The following is a 16,930-nucleotide window of genomic DNA, read 5'->3' as shown; positions in this document are numbered from 1 at the left end:
TCTTGATTTTGGTCTTTGTATGAGCTTTTTCATTTTTACTAGTATCTATCTGGTAATGGGGGGACATATTTTTGTTGGTATGTACATAATATGTAGGAATGTAGTTTGGACCTTTCTGAATATAAAAACAGTTCATGTTCTGAGGCAGAAATGAACAAATTTTCATTTTTAAAATTATAAAGATTGAATTTTAAGAAGAATTTTAAATCTTTAGAATACAATAAAACACGTAATATGAGCCATTTAAATAGTTATTCCCTTTTAAAACAATTTATTCCTGACAGGGATTATACCAGGAATGCAGTTGTTACATAAGAGTTTCAGGAAGTGTGATTGGAAAGCATGTTCTGTCAGCCTGCCTTGTTAATTGTGATGCCCTCTCTCTGTTTATTTTGCAGTCGTGCTCATTCTCCTGCCTTAGGAGTGCACTCTTTTTCAGGGGTGCAGAGGTTCAACCTTTCAAGCCATAATCAGTCTCCAAAGAGACATAGTATTTCTCATTCTCCAAATAGTAATTCTAATGGCTCCTTCCTTGCACCAGAAACAGAGCCAATTGTTCCTGAACTTTGTATTGACCATTTATGGACAGAAACGATTACTAACATAAGGTTTGGGATATATATTTTTATATTCAAAGAAAAATGTTGGTACAAGTCTTAGAAAACTCTTGGTGTTTTGCTTAGAGTTTCCTTTAGTCTTTTAATATAATCAGTTATTAATACTTATAAAATGTAGAGATAAGTGTTAAGGCTGCCTCAGTTTCAAGAGGCTATTAATGATATTAAAAGTGATTATAAAAGTATTCTTTTATCATTTCCTATTTCTTCTATAGTAGTAAGAATCTCTTAGATTTGAGGTGTTTGATGTTTTAGAGAGAAGCAACTAATTTCTGTAGATTAAAAACTTGGGTTTTTTTTTTTTTTTAAGATTTTATTTATTTATTGGACAGAGATCACAAGTAGGCAGAGAAGCAGGCAGAGAGGAGGAAGCAGGCTCTCCACCGAGCAGAGAGCCCGATGCGGGGCTCGATCCCAGAACCCCAGGATCACGACCTGAGCCGAAGGCAGAGGCTTTAACCCACTGAGCCACCCAGGTGCCCCAAAACTCGGGGTTTTAATAGTGTTTTTTTAAAGTTCTATCTTTATGTTAGTTGAGTGTCAGGAGTTGTTTCTGGGATGCAACTTAGACCTCTATTCTGGGTGGTCTTTCTCCTTTTATGTTATCTCTGATCAATCATTCATTCAGCCAGTTCCAGTGTGTATGCTAGTGGTTGTGGGTTAACAGGCAAATTGGTCACTGTCCCTATCCTGAAAAAGAGACAGCTGAAGTTGGAGGCACAGAGGCACTGCCTACTCTGCTGGTAGGGCTTTGGGAAGATGAATAGTAGGTATTTGCTGGGTGGGAAAGGGAAGAAGGGTGCAGTAGGCAGGATGATCAGAACAGAAGTTCAGAAGTATGAGTGTGTGATATATACAAATACTCTCACTTTGCTTATTATGCTGGAAGGAAGGGCAAGGGTTGGGAATGGGGACGGTTGAGAGAAAGATTGCTCTTCAGGGCTGCTCTGTTTGATGAGGGCTGTTAAGGTGCTTTATGTGTGGGTCATAAACTTAGGAGAAAGAGCAGAGCAATAAATGTGGGAGTTGTTGGCTTGTATGTGGTGATTGAGGCAAGGGAGGTGGATTAGAAGTTAAGGATTGTGTAGACATCAGGTTCCTAGAGGGCCTGGGGATGAGCTTGCGGTTGCAGAGGGTCTAGTAACGTAGCATCATACAGTAATCATGTGCACATTAGTTTATAAGACTTTTCCTAAGGAGAAGGTTTTAACATTCATTAGATTCTCATAGGGTGTCTGAGACCTCCAAATAATTGATCTGGTTGTGTAGAGTCAGAAGAGAGCTAGGGACTGAAGTCTTGGAAACCTAAGCTTTTGGGGGTAAAAAGAGAAAAAATACAACTGCTATAGAGAGACAGAGCAAGAAAGCTTAGGTGTGAAAGGCAGCAGAAGTGTCATGGGACACTGGAAAAGAGAGCCTTTCAGAAAGAAAGTTGCCAGTATTGCCAGGTGTTGATGAGGTGTGGCACTAAGCGGTGAACTCAGGACATACCTGGTTGGCAGTGAGTTCGCTGGTGACCTTGGCCAGAGCACTTGGGAGAGGTGCTGTGGAGTAGAATGGTGTGAATGGGGACTGAGGAAGTGAACGTTGACATATAGATTATTTTATGGATTGGGGATGGGGATACAATATTAGAGGGTGTCTCAGGGTCAAGGGAGACTTTTGTTCCTGCTGAATTACATTAGAGAAAATTAGTCTTTGTGACTAAATACCTCAGCGAGCATCTCTAAAATATAAAGACATCTTACCTAACCATAATACCATTTTTTACACCCAATTAACAGTAAGTCCTTTATATCATTTATTATTCAGTTCATCTTCATATCTCAAGATTTTTATCTTTATATGAGAGAGTAGGCTGCAAGGATGATACTCAATATAGGGAAAGCATCGGAAGTACAGGAAAGAGGAATTGACAGATAGAACGAGGAACCAGAAAGGAGCGCAAGCAGAGAGATTAGCTTTCTGGAGAAAGACAAAAGACAGTGATGGTTATTAGATACATAGGGCAGGAGGCTGGGCCCAAGCCTTACAGTCGCATTTTCTCTGTGCCGCAGAAGGCAAATGCATGTTCTTAGGGGTTAGGGAATAGTAAAGTGTGGAAAGTAAAGTGTGAATACAGTGTTGAAGTAGCTTCTCTGGTTTTGTTCCTCATAAATGAAATAAAAGTTTCCTACATTTAAAAATTGTTTGTCTGTAAATATCTGTTGGTAAATTTAATATATTGCAGATTATTATTTTATAGAATTATGGTCTTCTCTACTACTCCAGAAAGAAATCTTTGGAAATTAGAGATATGGTTTCAGAAAGAGGGATAAAGTAGAGCCTAATCTGAGAGAGGATGGATAGGAGAGGTCATGTTATAAGAGGTCTGACCCCTTACAACCTTTAAAGGATAGGAATTAAAGTTTGCAGCTTTAACAGTACATAACTTCACTAGTATGGAATTAAAAAGGTCATTGTTAATGATTAAATTTATTATAATTTATTCCCCCAAAAGCTGTAGAATGGACTCAGAATCAAAGAACTGAAAGGAATCTCAGAGATCATGAAGTTCCAGTCTTAGAAGTGTTGTGGGGTCTTCAGTGTTACTGCTTGGCCCAAGTAGTTTTAAGATTTCTTGCAGGATATTTTCATTAAGAGTTACAGTGGCAGATTTTGGAACCAATACTGACAGTTACTTTATTAATGTATCTACTACAGAGAGAAAAATTCACAGGCCTCAAAAGTATTTATTACATCTGACCTATGTGGGCAGAAGTTCTTGTGCTTTTTAGTGGAGTCTGAGCTTCAGTTACGGTAAGTATGCCTATTTCCCTTTGATTCTGTACAAATAAACTTAGGGCTGCTTTTTCTTTTTTCTTTTTTTAACTTAAGTAGCTTCACTGAAATAATTTACATGTCAGTGGGTTAATTTACATTTACATGTATATAATTTACATACATGAAATAATTTACAACCCAGTGGGTTAAAGCCTCTGTCTTCAGCTCAAGTCATGATCTCGGGTCTTGGGATCGAGCCCTGCATCGGGCTCTCTGCTCAGCGGGGAGCGTGCTTCCCTTCCTTTTTCTCTGCCTGCCTCTCTGCCTACTTGTGATCTCTGTCTGTCAAATGAATAAATAAATCTTAAAAAAAAAAAAAAAATTACATGCCAAAAAATTGACATTTTTTAAGTGTACAATTAAGTGATTTTTAGTAAAATTACAGTTAATGCAATCATCACTATAATCAGGTTTTATAACATTTCTGTCCCCTTAGAAAGAACCCTTGCGTTTGATTGGCAGTTAGTGTCTCTTCTGATTCTCAACTTCAGGTGACCACTCTGTATATAGGCTTTCTGTGTAGTAGATTTGTCTTTTCTGGAGATATATAAAATCATGCCAAATATAGTTTTTTGTGGCTAGCTTCTTTTATTTAGTATAATATTTTCTAGGATCCACCATGTTGTAATGTGTAGGAGAACTTTATTCCTCTCCTAGTGTAGTAGTCCGTTATGTAGATATACCACATTATGTTTATCCATTCATCTGTTGATGGACATGGTTTCCACTTTTTGACCATAGTGAGTTATGGCCCTGTGAACGTTGGAGCAGAAATCTTTGTGTGGACATATGTGATTTCTTTTTTCTTGAGATAGGTTACTTTAGGAGTGGAATTGTTGGGTTGAACAGTAAAAATTCATGTTTAACTTCTTAAGAAGTTGCCACTGTTTTCCAAATAGGTTACATCCTTTTATATTTCCACTGGCAATCTCTGAGGGTTCCACTTTCTTTATTGTGTTGTCCTTCTCTTTGTAGCCATTCTAGTGGATGTGCTGAAGTGTTTTTTAAATTTTTTTATTTATTTATTTTTTAAAAAGATTTTATTTATTTATTTGACAGACAGAGATCACAAGTAGGCAGAGGCAGGCAGAGAGAGAGGAAGGGAAGCAGGCTCCCTGCTGAGCAAAGAGCCCGATGTGGGGCTCGATCCCAGGACCCCGGGATCATGACCTGAGCCGAAGGCAGAGGCTTTAACCCACTGAGCCACCCAGGCGCCCCATGAAGTGTTTTTAATTTGCATTCCCTAATGACTTAATGATGTTGAGCATCTTCTCATGTTCTTACTGGCCAGTCATTTATCTTTTTAGGTAAAAATGTGTATTCATATCTTTTGTCCACTTACTTACCTTTTTATTTTGAAATAATTATAAAACACAGGCAGTTGCAAAATAGTAGGGGGGGCAGTCCTGTGTACCCTGTACTGTTTATCCCCCAAGGGTAACATCTTATATAATTATAGTACATTATCAAAATAAGGAACTTGGCATTGGTACAATCCACAAACATTATTCAGATTTCATTAGTTTTATGTGTCCTCATTTGTATGTGTTTACAATTCCATGAAATTTTCTCATGTGTAAATTTGTACAAACAACACAGTCAAGATATAGAACTTCTTTATTACCTCAAAAATGTCCCTCCTTTATAGTCCCGTACGCTAAACCCATCCACCCCATCCCTAACCCCTAGTGACCAGGGATCTGTTCTCCATTTCTAAAATTTTTGTCATTTGAAAATGTTACATAAATGGAATTATACAATATGTAACCTTTCAAAATTGGCTTTTCCCAGTCAGCATAATACCTTAAAGATCACTGTAAGTTGTTGCACATATCAGTAGTTTGTTTCTCTTTTTATTTTACTATTTAGCTGTGTAAAGTTTCAAGAGAGTAATGATAAAACTCAGCTCATCTTTGGGTCCATCACCAACATACACGCAAAGGATGCAGCACCAGTGGAGGTAAATGCAGGCACATTTCTTGAGAGTTGAAAATCATTATGTTTTATAATTTGCACAGATTGGCAAATAAAATTTTTGTCTTTCTCTCAGAAGATCGATACCATGCTCGTCCTTGAAGGCAGTGGAAACTTGGTGCTGTACACAGGAGTGGTTCGGGTAAGTAGTAAGTAGCCTTTCATCCTTTTGTAGGACCACCTCCTTGATTATTATTATTATTTTTAAACATTCTTTTTTAATGATTTTATTTATTTATTTATTTGACAGAGGGTGATCATAAGCAGGGGAAGTGGCAGGCAGGGGCTGAGGGAGAAGCAGGCTCCCTGCTAAGCAGAGAGCCAATGCGGGGCTCAACCCCAGGACCCTGGGAGCATGACCTGAGCTGAAGGCACTTAACTGACTGAGCCACCCAGGAGCCCCTGATTATTATTTTTTAATGTGAGTTTAGTTTAATTTTTAATATTAGTGACCTAATATTAAATTTGGTTGTAGAATTTGGCAGAAGATTTTTTTTTTAGTTGAAAATGAAGTTCCCGCCCAGGAAAAAAGAAGAAAGAAAATCAAGTCTCCAGTTAGGTTGTTCCCAATTTGGAGGCCTAGGACTCATTGCCATTAGATGGATTGGTGCTATCTGGCACAGATGGGGACTCATTAATGAATATAAGTAGATTATTTAAAAAAAGAAAAAAATATATATATAAAATAAATGAGTAAATCTTGAAAAAAAAAACAAAAGTTAACCTGAAGTTTTATAAAGAATGTAGTTTTGAAATTGATGTATGGGTAGCTTTGTTAAGTCTCAAGGTTTTTATAAAGTTTCATTAAGTGTGTAGTATGTTCACCATATAGTTTTTTTTAACAGTTGTGAAATTTATATACAGAATTATGTAAATTTTTAACAATTTAGATTGCAAAATTTAAATACATATACACAGTTTGAAGACTAATGAATTGGCCCTGACAATGACCATTGGACACCAATCTGGGCAGTACCTTTATTGTCTGCAGGATGCTGTTTCCTTACTTACATCCTCATCTCCCACCTCCCCCTAGATAGACTGACTTTTTGCAATAAATCTTGTTTGTTTGTTTTTTATTTGGAAAGCTTTTCATTGTTTATTGTCATTTACTGACTTAAAGAAGTGGCAAAAGTGGACATCCTTGTCTTGTTTTTGATCTTAGGAGGAAAGTTTCAGTCTGTCACTATTAAGTCTGATGTTAGCTCTAGGTATTGTTTTGTTTTGGGTTTTTTTAACATACTCTCTATACATTGAGGAAAATCTTGTTTTTATTACAAGTTTTTTTTGTAGTTATGTATGTACTAAGTTATGTACTAAGGAGTAAATTGTTTAGTTTTCCTTAAATTTGAATTTTTATATAAAGGAGATCATACCATATGATCTTCTCTGGACTTCATAATTTTTCTCAACATTATTACTTATTTTTAGATTTATCTATGTCCATGTGTAGCTGTATTTATTCATTGTTCTCTAGTAGTCCATTGTATGGTTATACCAAAACTTTTACCATTTTATTGTCACTGGCGGTGTTTGTGTTGCTTCTGCTGTTTCCTCTAGTAATGCATTAAAAAAGTTCTTACACATGTCCCTTAACCTTCAGAGTATATGCATATTCAATTTGGCCACGGGGGGTGGGCACCAAATTGTCTTCTAGGATGTAGGTTGTACCAGTTTATAATATGTCCCCTTAATCCTTACATTCAACAGTGTATGAGAGTTTTGAATGCTGCTTTATGTAGCGTTTATATTGGTGCCTTGTTAGAGTCAGGTGAGAATGGAAATCTAGGCTCCCCACTTGGACTTTGCTGACAGGACTGAGAGGTAGGACACAGTTTTTCCCATGGTGGGTTTTTTTTTTTTTTTTTTTTTTTGTTAAGATTTATTTATTTGTCAGAGAAAGTGCAAGTGGAGGGAACAGCAGGCAGAGGGAGAAGCAGGCTTCCCGCTGAGCAAGGAACTTACTGTGGGACTTGATACCAGGACTCTGGGATCGTGACCCAAGCCAAAGGCAGACGCTTAACTGACTGAGCCACCCAGGCATCCCTTTCCCATGGTGTTTGTCTGGAGTAGATCACTTATTGTCTAAAAGTTTTCGATCTTGTTAAGCTATTCCTTTCCTGATTTTTTTTGGCCAAGGAGAGCGGTATTTCTGGGACCTGTTTTTTTTTTTTTTTTGTCCGCTCTTACTGAGATTGTATCTGCCCCAATTTCTTTGCTACCCAGAGGCCAGCTTGATGAACTGAGTGGTGTTACAGATCAGTGTTTAGTTCTTAGATCTTTTACTGTGTCATTTTTGGTCAGTTTCACACATAGCTCACTCAGAGGTCTGCCCAGGATTTCATACACATATTTAAGAAATCCTTCTCTTATTTCCTTTCCGTTCTTCCTCTCACTTCCTAGGTGGAACAGAGAGGGGTTACTGCCTTGTTACTGCAGGGTGGTGATGGAATACAGTGCTCCACCCATAATTTCTGTGGAGGACAGAAGGGGAGAGGTATGCTGCCTTACTATTGTAGAGTAAGGATGAAAGCCAGTGTTCCTCCCCCTGCACCATGGGGAGGTGCAGAGGGGCTGCCTCTTGGCTATGAAAGCAGCAGTGGTCTGTCCATAGTCTCTGTACCTGCAGTGCCTGATGAGGAGGGGAGGAGATAACCACCTAGTTACCACCATGCAGAATAGGCCTGGCTCACAGTCCTTGTACTGAGGGAGGGACGCCACCTATTCCTTGCAGAGGGAATGATAGAACTCTGCCCATAGACTCCAGACCACGGCTCCTGATACAGAGGAAACTGAGGGCTGTGGCTTTATTCCTAGTGTTTCCTGGAGTGGGGCAGGTATGGTGAAGATGTCTCTGTCTTGCTTCGTCCCTCTTTTCCTGACATTTTTCTAAAAAGAGCAAGGTTTCTCTTGGTTTGCTTCTGTGGCCATTTCTGGGTTACAGGCCCCTTGAGAACGCAAAAACTAGTTATAGAAAGAGTGAAAGAAACAAAAATACCTAGGGAATTCATCATAGGTTATTTCTGGTTCTCAGGTCCCTAGCCAGTGTCTTCTTTTCCTCAGCTTTCAGAGTCTTCCATTACATTTTAAATTTTGTGCAGATTCTATTGTAAATAGTGGAGGGGATAGCATGAAATGTGCTTACTCCATATTTTCATTAACTGGAGGTCTCTCATAGCTTATTTTATTTTATTTTTTTAAAAAGATTTATTTATTTATTTGAGAGAGAGAGCATGAGCAGGGGAAGGGGCAGAGGCAGAGGCAAAAGCAGGCTCCCCACTGAGCAGGAAGCCTCATGCAGGGCATTGTGGGGCTGGATGCAGGGCTCAATCCTAGGACCCTGGGATCATGACCTGAGCCGAAGGCAGACACTTAACTGACTGAGCCACCCAGGCGCCCTCTTGTAGCTTTTTAAAAATTTTATATATACTGTTTTTCACCCTCATTTTATTTTCTAATCCTGAGGATTTTGTTTGGGTAACTTTGTAATTTTATTAGTTTTGGGGTAATATATGGACATAAATAAGGATTTTGTTAGAATTTCACTTGAGTTCTGATTATTTCTTTTGAGTCTTATCAGAGTTTTCAGCCTGCGTGGATCTGAACTTCTGTTGTTTTTCCTGAGAACCTCATGAATAGCCAAAATAAGGGGTCAACTCACTCTTTTAATGAAGAATATACATAAAGTTTTTTGAGGAATTATTTGAGAGTTTATGAGGGAAGAAGGCAGATTATGAGCTCAAGAGCACAGTTCGGATTACATTGGATTTACTCTCTGGAGCATCACCTGCATTTTTTTTAGCCCCTTGAAAGTAATTGATGTTCATTGTTTCTGACCGGAGATGTCATCAACAAGATTGCTGCTTATAGTTTCAGAACGCTTAGTGTCCCTGCTGTCTTTACCACCAATATGGTAGGAAAATGCATCGTATATGGGATTTTGTATTATGTTCTGACTTTATTAGCATTCACCCACTTTCCTATGCCAAAATAAGTCCTCAGTAATGAAGAAAAGGAATCAGACCAAGAAAAATTGTACCAAGATATTTGTAGGGGATGGTGGAATTACTAAAATTTTAGTTCTTTTAAATTCATTTTTTAGATGTGTTCGGTGTGTGTATAATTTAGAATATGAAAAGAAATTTATGCTTATGTGCCATAACATTTTATTTAAGGATATGATACATTAAAGCCAATATTTTTTCCCACATCTTTTTATTGCTTAAAGGTGGGAAAGGTTTTTATTCCTGGACTGCCAGCTCCTTCCCTGACAATGTCTAACACGATGCCTCGGCCCAGCACTCCACTTGACAGTGTCAGTACTCCTAAGCCTCTTAGTAAACTACTTGGATCCTTGGATGAGGTGAGTAATGAATTAGGTGTTGTCTAAAATTAGAGACTCTCTCTTTTTTTAAAAAGAGTTTATCTGTCAGAGAGCACAAACAGGGGGAGGGGCAGGCAGAGGCAGAGGGAGAAGCAGGCTCCCTGCTGAGCAAGGACCCCCCCCTCCCCCCCCCCATGTGGGACTCAATCCCAGGACCCTGGATCATGACCTGGGCTGAAGGCAGATGCTTAACCAACTGAACCACCCAAGTGGCCCTAGAGACTCTTACTCATAGGAAACGGAGGTTTTCTGGAGTGGATGGGGTAGGGGAATGGGTTAATTGGGTGATGGACATTAAGGAGGGAACATGCTGTAATGAGCACTGGATATTATATAAGACTGATGAATCACTGAGCTCTACTTCTGAAACTAATAATGCACCGTATGTTAATTCAATAAAAAAATACTTAAAATTTTAAAAAGTCAATAGTGTTTTAAAGAAGTTTGGTTCAAATATTAGTTCTTTCCATGGTTAACTTTTTTCTGTTTTAAAAATGACAGGATTAGAAGTTCAGGTAATACTTGGTAGAGTATGTATGTTTTCAAACACAAATGATTCGGTAAACTTACTGATCGCCCTTGTGATGTGTAAGGTACTACAAAGATGAGAATGAGACATTCTTTTTCATCTAGGAACCTCATAATTGATTTAGGTGGAACAAGTGTAATGCTGCATGAGAAATTGTAATTTAAGGTAGATTATTAAGATTTAGGAATGAGGAATAGAGAGTGCCACAGCAGATTTGCTGATAGAAAGATATATTCTGATGTGTTGATATGGCAGAACCAGAAGCTTGTATCTGAGGGGCATGTTTAAGTTGGTTTGGACCTTTACGATAAGTAGGATATCTATAGATTAAAAGGGGCATTCAGAGCAAAGAGGAATCTCATGGGAAATGAGTGTGGAAGCAGGTAAGTGTAGAACATTTCTTTGGAATATTCATATTTCCATCATGTAGCATGTAAGACTGTGGAATGAATGAATGCTTAATAAAAGTACAAGTTGCTTCTTGGGTGGGGCAGGGCAGGGGATGGGTAATAATAACTTGCTTTTGAGTGTTTTCTATGTGCTAGGCACTTTTCTAAAATGTTTTATATGTATTAACTCATTTAATCCCTTAGAATGGCTTTGTTGGGAAGATACTGCTCCCCATTTTACAAATGGGTACATAGAGATAAAAGGTTACTTATCTAAAGTCATATAGCTAAGTAAGTGTTAGAGTTGGGATTTAGACTCTAACATGTTCTTAAAGGCAGAAAGGATGAAAAGGTTTTTATTCTGAATGCTATCACCAGAACATTACAGGTTTTTGAGGATGGAGTTATGAATATTAGGCTCTGTGTTTTAGATGTTTATTTTAGGACTTAGACCAAAGAGATTCCAAGTGTTGTTTTCTGTGCTAAATCAAGAGGCATGAAGAGGATCCAAGGAGTTATGCCAGCATATTGGAAAGGAGGGGAGTGAGACGAGAGGTCTGGAGAAGTGGAAATGGCAGAGTCTGTTAGCTGATTGGTTTTGTGCTCTGCTGGGGAGAGATGTTGGGGAGCAAGGCTCAGAGTTCTCTGAGCAAGCTGGGTGGACACCCATGCTTACCAAGTTAGGAAGCCTGGAGAAAGGGCGTCTGTATTTGAGAGACATTTGGGTGCAGATGTTTAGGGGCAGTTGAAAGTGAAGGTTGGTGCAAGCAGTTTTATTGGTCAATGTCTAGGCCTTGGTTTTGTTTTTTAAATATGTGCATTATTGAGTTTTTTTCCCTTAAAGCAGGACATTTACGGAATTTTCAAAAGGCAGCTGGAGAAGTGTCAGAGTTTCGTGTGATTTGGAGGAATTTTTGTCTTTTTTTTTTTTTTTAAAGATTTTATTTATTTATTTAACAGAGATCAGAAGTAGGCAGAGAGGCAGGCAGAGGGGTGGGGGGAGCAGGCTCCCGCTGAGCAGAGAGCCCGATGCGGGGCTTGATCCCAGGACCCTGAGATCATGACCTGAGCCGAAGACAGAGGCTTAACCCACTGAGCCACCCAGGCACCCCAATTTTTGTCTTTTGTAATGTAAAATGGTTCCTAACTTTCTTAGAATTCCATTAACCCAGGAATGATTAGTGTCTTTGTGGTAGCCATGGAGTCACAAGATCATTATATTATACATTAGCCGATGACTTCCCACATCTCTGATTGATTGTGCAGTTAGACTTAGATTCAGGACCAGTGGAGCTCAGCTCTCTTTTTGTGGCAGCTGTGGGAGTAGAAGCTTGAATATAATAAATAATCTTATACTTGATGGGCTGTCAGTATTGATAAGATATTCACTTAGAGATGTCCTGTGATTTGAATTACGGAATTACAAAAAGGGTCAGTGTTTAGGACTCAATCTAAAGCCTGAAGCATGTGTATGTAATTAGTAATTAAGATCATTTAAGTTTTTTGTTTGCATGTCTACAATTGAGCAAGTAAATATTCTCATATGTTCAGAACAAACATTTGGCTGTAGGGGAGATATCACTATGTACCTGTCTTGTTTGTTTGGTTTCTCATTGCTCTCCTTTCACTCTGGGGTCTTAGATCCTCAAGTCATCTCTGCCTTGGCTGCCTCAAGTTACAGTTTATGTATCTAGCTCTGTAAGATTGCCAGAAGTGTTGCTGTCTCTTCTTCCTCTTAGCACTGGCCTTCCTTGCACACTCAGTGTATCCATACTCCCTACCAAATCCCCACCAAATGTCGCACATGCCAAGACCAGGAAAAGTGGTTTAAGAATTTTGGACCATCTCCCTGTGTCTCCCTTCTTTCTCTCCTGGATCTTGGCCACTTAGGTCTAGGTTGTCTCCATAGCTCTCCAGTGCTATTGATGTTTTACTATTTTACTGACTTTTTCTAGTTGCTTTGGGTGAAGATCTTGGTCTGCTGTAAGGTGGTTCATCATACCGAGAACAGAATGGCTTTAAATCATTATGTACAGTTGTTAGACCATGTACAAAAAGAGCTTTCTTTATCCTTAATTCCTCAAAAAATATTTCATCTGTGTTGTATTTATAACTGTTTACAGGTGGCTCTGTTCTCCCCAGTTCCAGAACTGAGGGATTCTTCAAAACTTCATGATTCTCTCTATAATGAGGATTGTACTTTCCAACAGCTTGGAACTTACATTCATTCCATAAGAGACCCTGTCTGTAACAGAGTAACTCTGGTAAGTATATTTATTTTTAAAAGATTAGGTAGCTCTCTAAGAAATACAACTATCATTTCAAATTTGTCAGAATGGAGAATTCTGTTTGCAATATGAAAACATATTTTTTATGATTTTTAAAAAAATATGTCTTTTTTTGTACTATTTTACTTTAAAATAATTTGAGGTAATTCTGCTTACCTTTCTACAGTTGCTTTATTATTAAAAATTATTAAAAAACAAATCTTATTTAAATAGTTGAATTTTGGGCATCTGGGTGGCGCAGTCAGTTAAGCAGCTGCTTTCAGCTCAGGTCATGATCTCAGGGTTCTGGGATTGAGTCCCACATTGGGCTTCCTCCTGAGTGGGGAGTCTGCTTTTCCCTCTCCCTATGCCTGCTGCTCCCCCACTTGTACTCTCTTTCTTCGTGTCAAAGAAATAAGTAAAATCTTAAAAAAAAAGTAGTTAAATTTTATATTAATAGGATTTTTGTCTTTTTTAAAAAAGATTTTATTTATTTATTTGACAGAGAGATCACAAGTAGGCAGAGAGGCAGGCAGAGAGAGAGGGGGAAGCAGGGTCCCTGCTAAGCAGAGAGCCTCACATGGGGCTTGATCCCAGGACCCTGAGCTCATGACCTGAACCAAAGACAGAGGCTTAACTCACTGAGCCACCCAGGTGCCCTAGGATTTTTGTCTTTTCATTAAAAGTTAATCTTTTTTAGTGATGATGAGTCTTAGTGTATGTATAAAAATTAAACATTTCATTAAAACAAGAACTTTTAGAAATGCTATTTATTTGTTTGTTTTTAAATATTTATTTATTTATTAGAGGGAGCATAGCAGGAGAGAGGTAGAGGGAGAAGAAGAAGCAGACTCCTCGCTGAGCTGGGTGTCCAACACAGGGCTCTAATTCAGGACTCTGAGATCATGACCTGAGCCAAAGGCAGATAGATGCTAACACGGCTGAGTCACCTAGATGCCCCTGGAAACGTTTTTTAAATAAGGACATTTACAGTTTCTGAAATTTGGAAGTATTCAGTTCTGTTTGAAAAATATTTTTCATTTATTATATGAATTTTACTTTGACAGGCAGTCTTATAAAGCATAGCCATTTTTAAGACATTCAGAGACTTAGAATGCACAAATTCTAATTATGTCCTCCTGTTTCTTTTCATTCTTTCCCCTAGGAATTGAGTAATGGCTCCATGGTTAGAATCACTATTCCTGAAATTGCCACCTCTGAATTAGGTATGATTGAAGTCAGACCTCGCTTCTGTGTATTCTCAGTTTGATTGCTAAGATTTGTAGTATTTGCTGATTTGCAATAGTAATTGGGATTTTAAAAAATTTGCTGTTTTTGAAGCTGTGGGATTGAGGTTTTTACTTAGCGGAGAAGCTGTGAAGAGCTGGGGATCACTTTTCAGTGTCTACTCCGTATGTGCTCTAAGACTAGGGGTATACTTGAAGGATGTACTCGTTCTGTTTCTCGGAGATTTCTTACATTGAAGAAGGCCATGCAGTGAGTAGATACGTCTCTTGCAAGAAAATCTGAGAAACAAGGAAGCCTAAGCAGCTAAAACATCTTTTGGCATATGTGGTAGCTTTAAATCATAAGAGACTTTTTTTTTTTTTTTTAAAGATTTTATTTATTTATTTGAAAGAGAGGCAGTGAGAGAGAGCATGAGCGAGGAGAAGGTCAGAGGGAGAAGCAGACTCCCCGTGGAGCCGGGAGCCCGATGCGGGACTCGATCCCGGGACTCCGAGATCATGACCTGAGCCGAAAGCAGTCGTCCAACCAACTGAGCCACCCAGGCGTCCCTCATAAGAGACTCTTAATCTCAGGAAACAAACTGAGAGTTGCTGGGGGGTGGAGGGAGGATAGGGTGGTTGGGTTATGGACATTGGGGAGGGTATGTGCTATGAGTGCTGTGAATTGTGTAAGCCTGATGATTCATAGACCTGTACGCTTGAAGCAAATAATACATTATATGTTAATTTAAAAAATAAATAAATATTTCTGTTGTTAGATAAATTGAGAAATTAACATAATTGCCTTAATTGAATAAAACTCAGTGTTATAGTCAAAATACAGTCAGGTGTATTTTAATAAAATTAGAGTCTGTTTAAGTTATTGAAACACAATTTGAAAAATACTAGGAGGATATTTCTGAATAGAGAATAGTAAAACTTCAGAATTGGAAGGATTTATCAACAGTTGTAAGTTAAGAAAACAATGTATAAGAAAATTCACAATATCTCTTAGTTTCAAAATCTAAGTGGCAAAGCAAAGCATTGGCAGATTGAGTGGTTTCTGGAATTTGGTTAAGTAGGATAGAATGACTTTTTTGTTCTAGGAACTATCTTTCATTGGTGTGGTAAAATGATACTGTGAGAAATGTAGAGATACCTTGCTTTTCTAAGAGGTATTTAACCAAGTAATTTCAAGGGCAATATACCTCAGAAGTATAAACCTAAACAAAAAATATGAAAACAGATAACAGACTAAATAAAATAAAATGAAAGCAGAGTAAAATCTTACTCTCTTATAGCCAGATAGAAGTCACATAAGTTTCTGTACTTTGCTTTGAACTTTCTGTACTTTACTTATAAACATTCCTCAACCCCTTAGGCAGCATCTGGTTTACACTTGTTCTGGATTCAACCATGATAAACTTGGTTATTTGATTTCTCTAGCATTTATTCTATTTGACTCTAATCTTTGCTGCAACATGGCAAATTGATGAGAGAGGATATGCTGCTGAGGATGGGCCTGGTGACAGTGGGAAGGGAAGAAGAGAATCCTCTAAAGAGAAGATGTGAGAATACAAAAACATTGCGGTTTGAGGCCACTTAACTACGAAAAGCAGACCCAGGCCTCTTCAGCAGAGTAGCGTGATAGTGTAGCACTGTGACTGATATTTCTACAGCATTAAGGAAGTAGCATTAAGGAAGGTATAAATTATGTAATATTGGCTGATCCCATGATGTAAAATATTTATAAAGTAAATGGTGTCAAAAATAATTAAAAATTATAAAATTTTGGTTAGCAGGAATGTTAACTCATTGAGACCATTGTTTAATGATAGTTAAGCATTGCCATTTGAGGTTGCGTATTTTGAGTATTGAATATTTACTGAAGTATTTTAGCAGTATTTTATATGAACTTATTCATGTAGAAATTACATGTTTTTGATAGAATGTCCTTTATTGTCCAAACTAGAATATTTCTGAGAGGAAAACGGGGAGCTGTTAGTAATTGCTAGGGCGGTGGGTATAAATCAGTTCTGTCTCAGGCTAATCTGGACTGTTGGTTGTCTTATTTCTGATCCACAATCAGTGAGTGAGAGGAAATCTGCCCTAAAACCTTTTGCAGTTCCTGTTGGATTCAGTAGTTGGTTTAAGTTTCAGGTGATCAGCTGGGAATGTTTTTGTCCCACTGGGTCTGTAATGACAGTTCTCTTTTCAGAGTAATTGGCATTTACACTGAAGTAGTTAAAAAAAAAACAAACTTTCTTATTGAAAGGGGAAAAGCTGCATATGGGAAGCATACTAAAATTAATCTTTGCTTTTAATAGTGCAAACATGTTTGCAAGCAATTAAGTTTATCCTGCCAAAGGAAATAGCTGTTCAGATGCTTGTCAAGTGGTACAGTGTCCACAGCGCTCCAGGAGGACCCAGTTACCACTCCGAGTGGAATTTATTTGTGACTTGTCTCATGAACATGATGGGTTATAACACAGATCGCTTAGCATGGACCCGAAATGTAAGTACCTATAATTGTGTTTTTTTTCTGAGTTATCCTGTTGTTACCAATGTAATGTTTGCATAATTGGTAATATAGTATTTAGAGTATGTAACAGATCAATTTACTAATAGGTAGAATAAACCCAGGCCTCTTCAGCACAGTAGCATGATAGTGTAGCACTGTGACTGATATTTCTACAGCACTAAGGAAGTCACTAAGGAAGG

General features: G+C 38.1%; 1 protein-coding gene across 8 annotated transcripts in view; it reads left to right on the top strand.

Annotated features, from left to right (window-relative positions):
* The window catches only part of ANAPC1 (anaphase promoting complex subunit 1), a 102,134-nt gene that overhangs the window by 11,688 nt on the left and 73,516 nt on the right, over nt 1–16,930 (top strand). For 7 of the 8 annotated variants that reach the window (XM_032843919.1, XM_032843925.1, XM_032843918.1 and 4 more), the window contains 8 exons: nt 399–608; nt 3,321–3,416; nt 5,310–5,400; nt 5,491–5,556; nt 9,643–9,777; nt 12,840–12,980; nt 14,149–14,209; nt 16,537–16,724. In XM_032843919.1, the coding sequence (XP_032699810.1) occupies nt 399–608; nt 3,321–3,416; nt 5,310–5,400; nt 5,491–5,556; nt 9,643–9,777; nt 12,840–12,980; nt 14,149–14,209; nt 16,537–16,724 (988 nt within the window). The remainder of the gene's footprint in view (nt 1–398; nt 609–3,320; nt 3,417–5,309; nt 5,401–5,490; nt 5,557–9,642; nt 9,778–12,839; nt 12,981–14,148; nt 14,210–16,536; nt 16,725–16,930) is intronic. The other variant, XM_032843920.1, reaches the window with a different exon arrangement.

This window comes from Lontra canadensis, unplaced genomic scaffold (genome assembly GCF_010015895.1).
Source record: "Lontra canadensis isolate GAN:19392208 unplaced genomic scaffold, GSC_riverotter_1.0 scaffold144, whole genome shotgun sequence".
NCBI lineage: Eukaryota > Metazoa > Chordata > Mammalia > Carnivora > Mustelidae > Lontra > Lontra canadensis.
The sequence above is the reverse complement of the archived record's forward strand: the minus strand, read 5'-3'. Positions and strand labels throughout refer to the sequence as shown.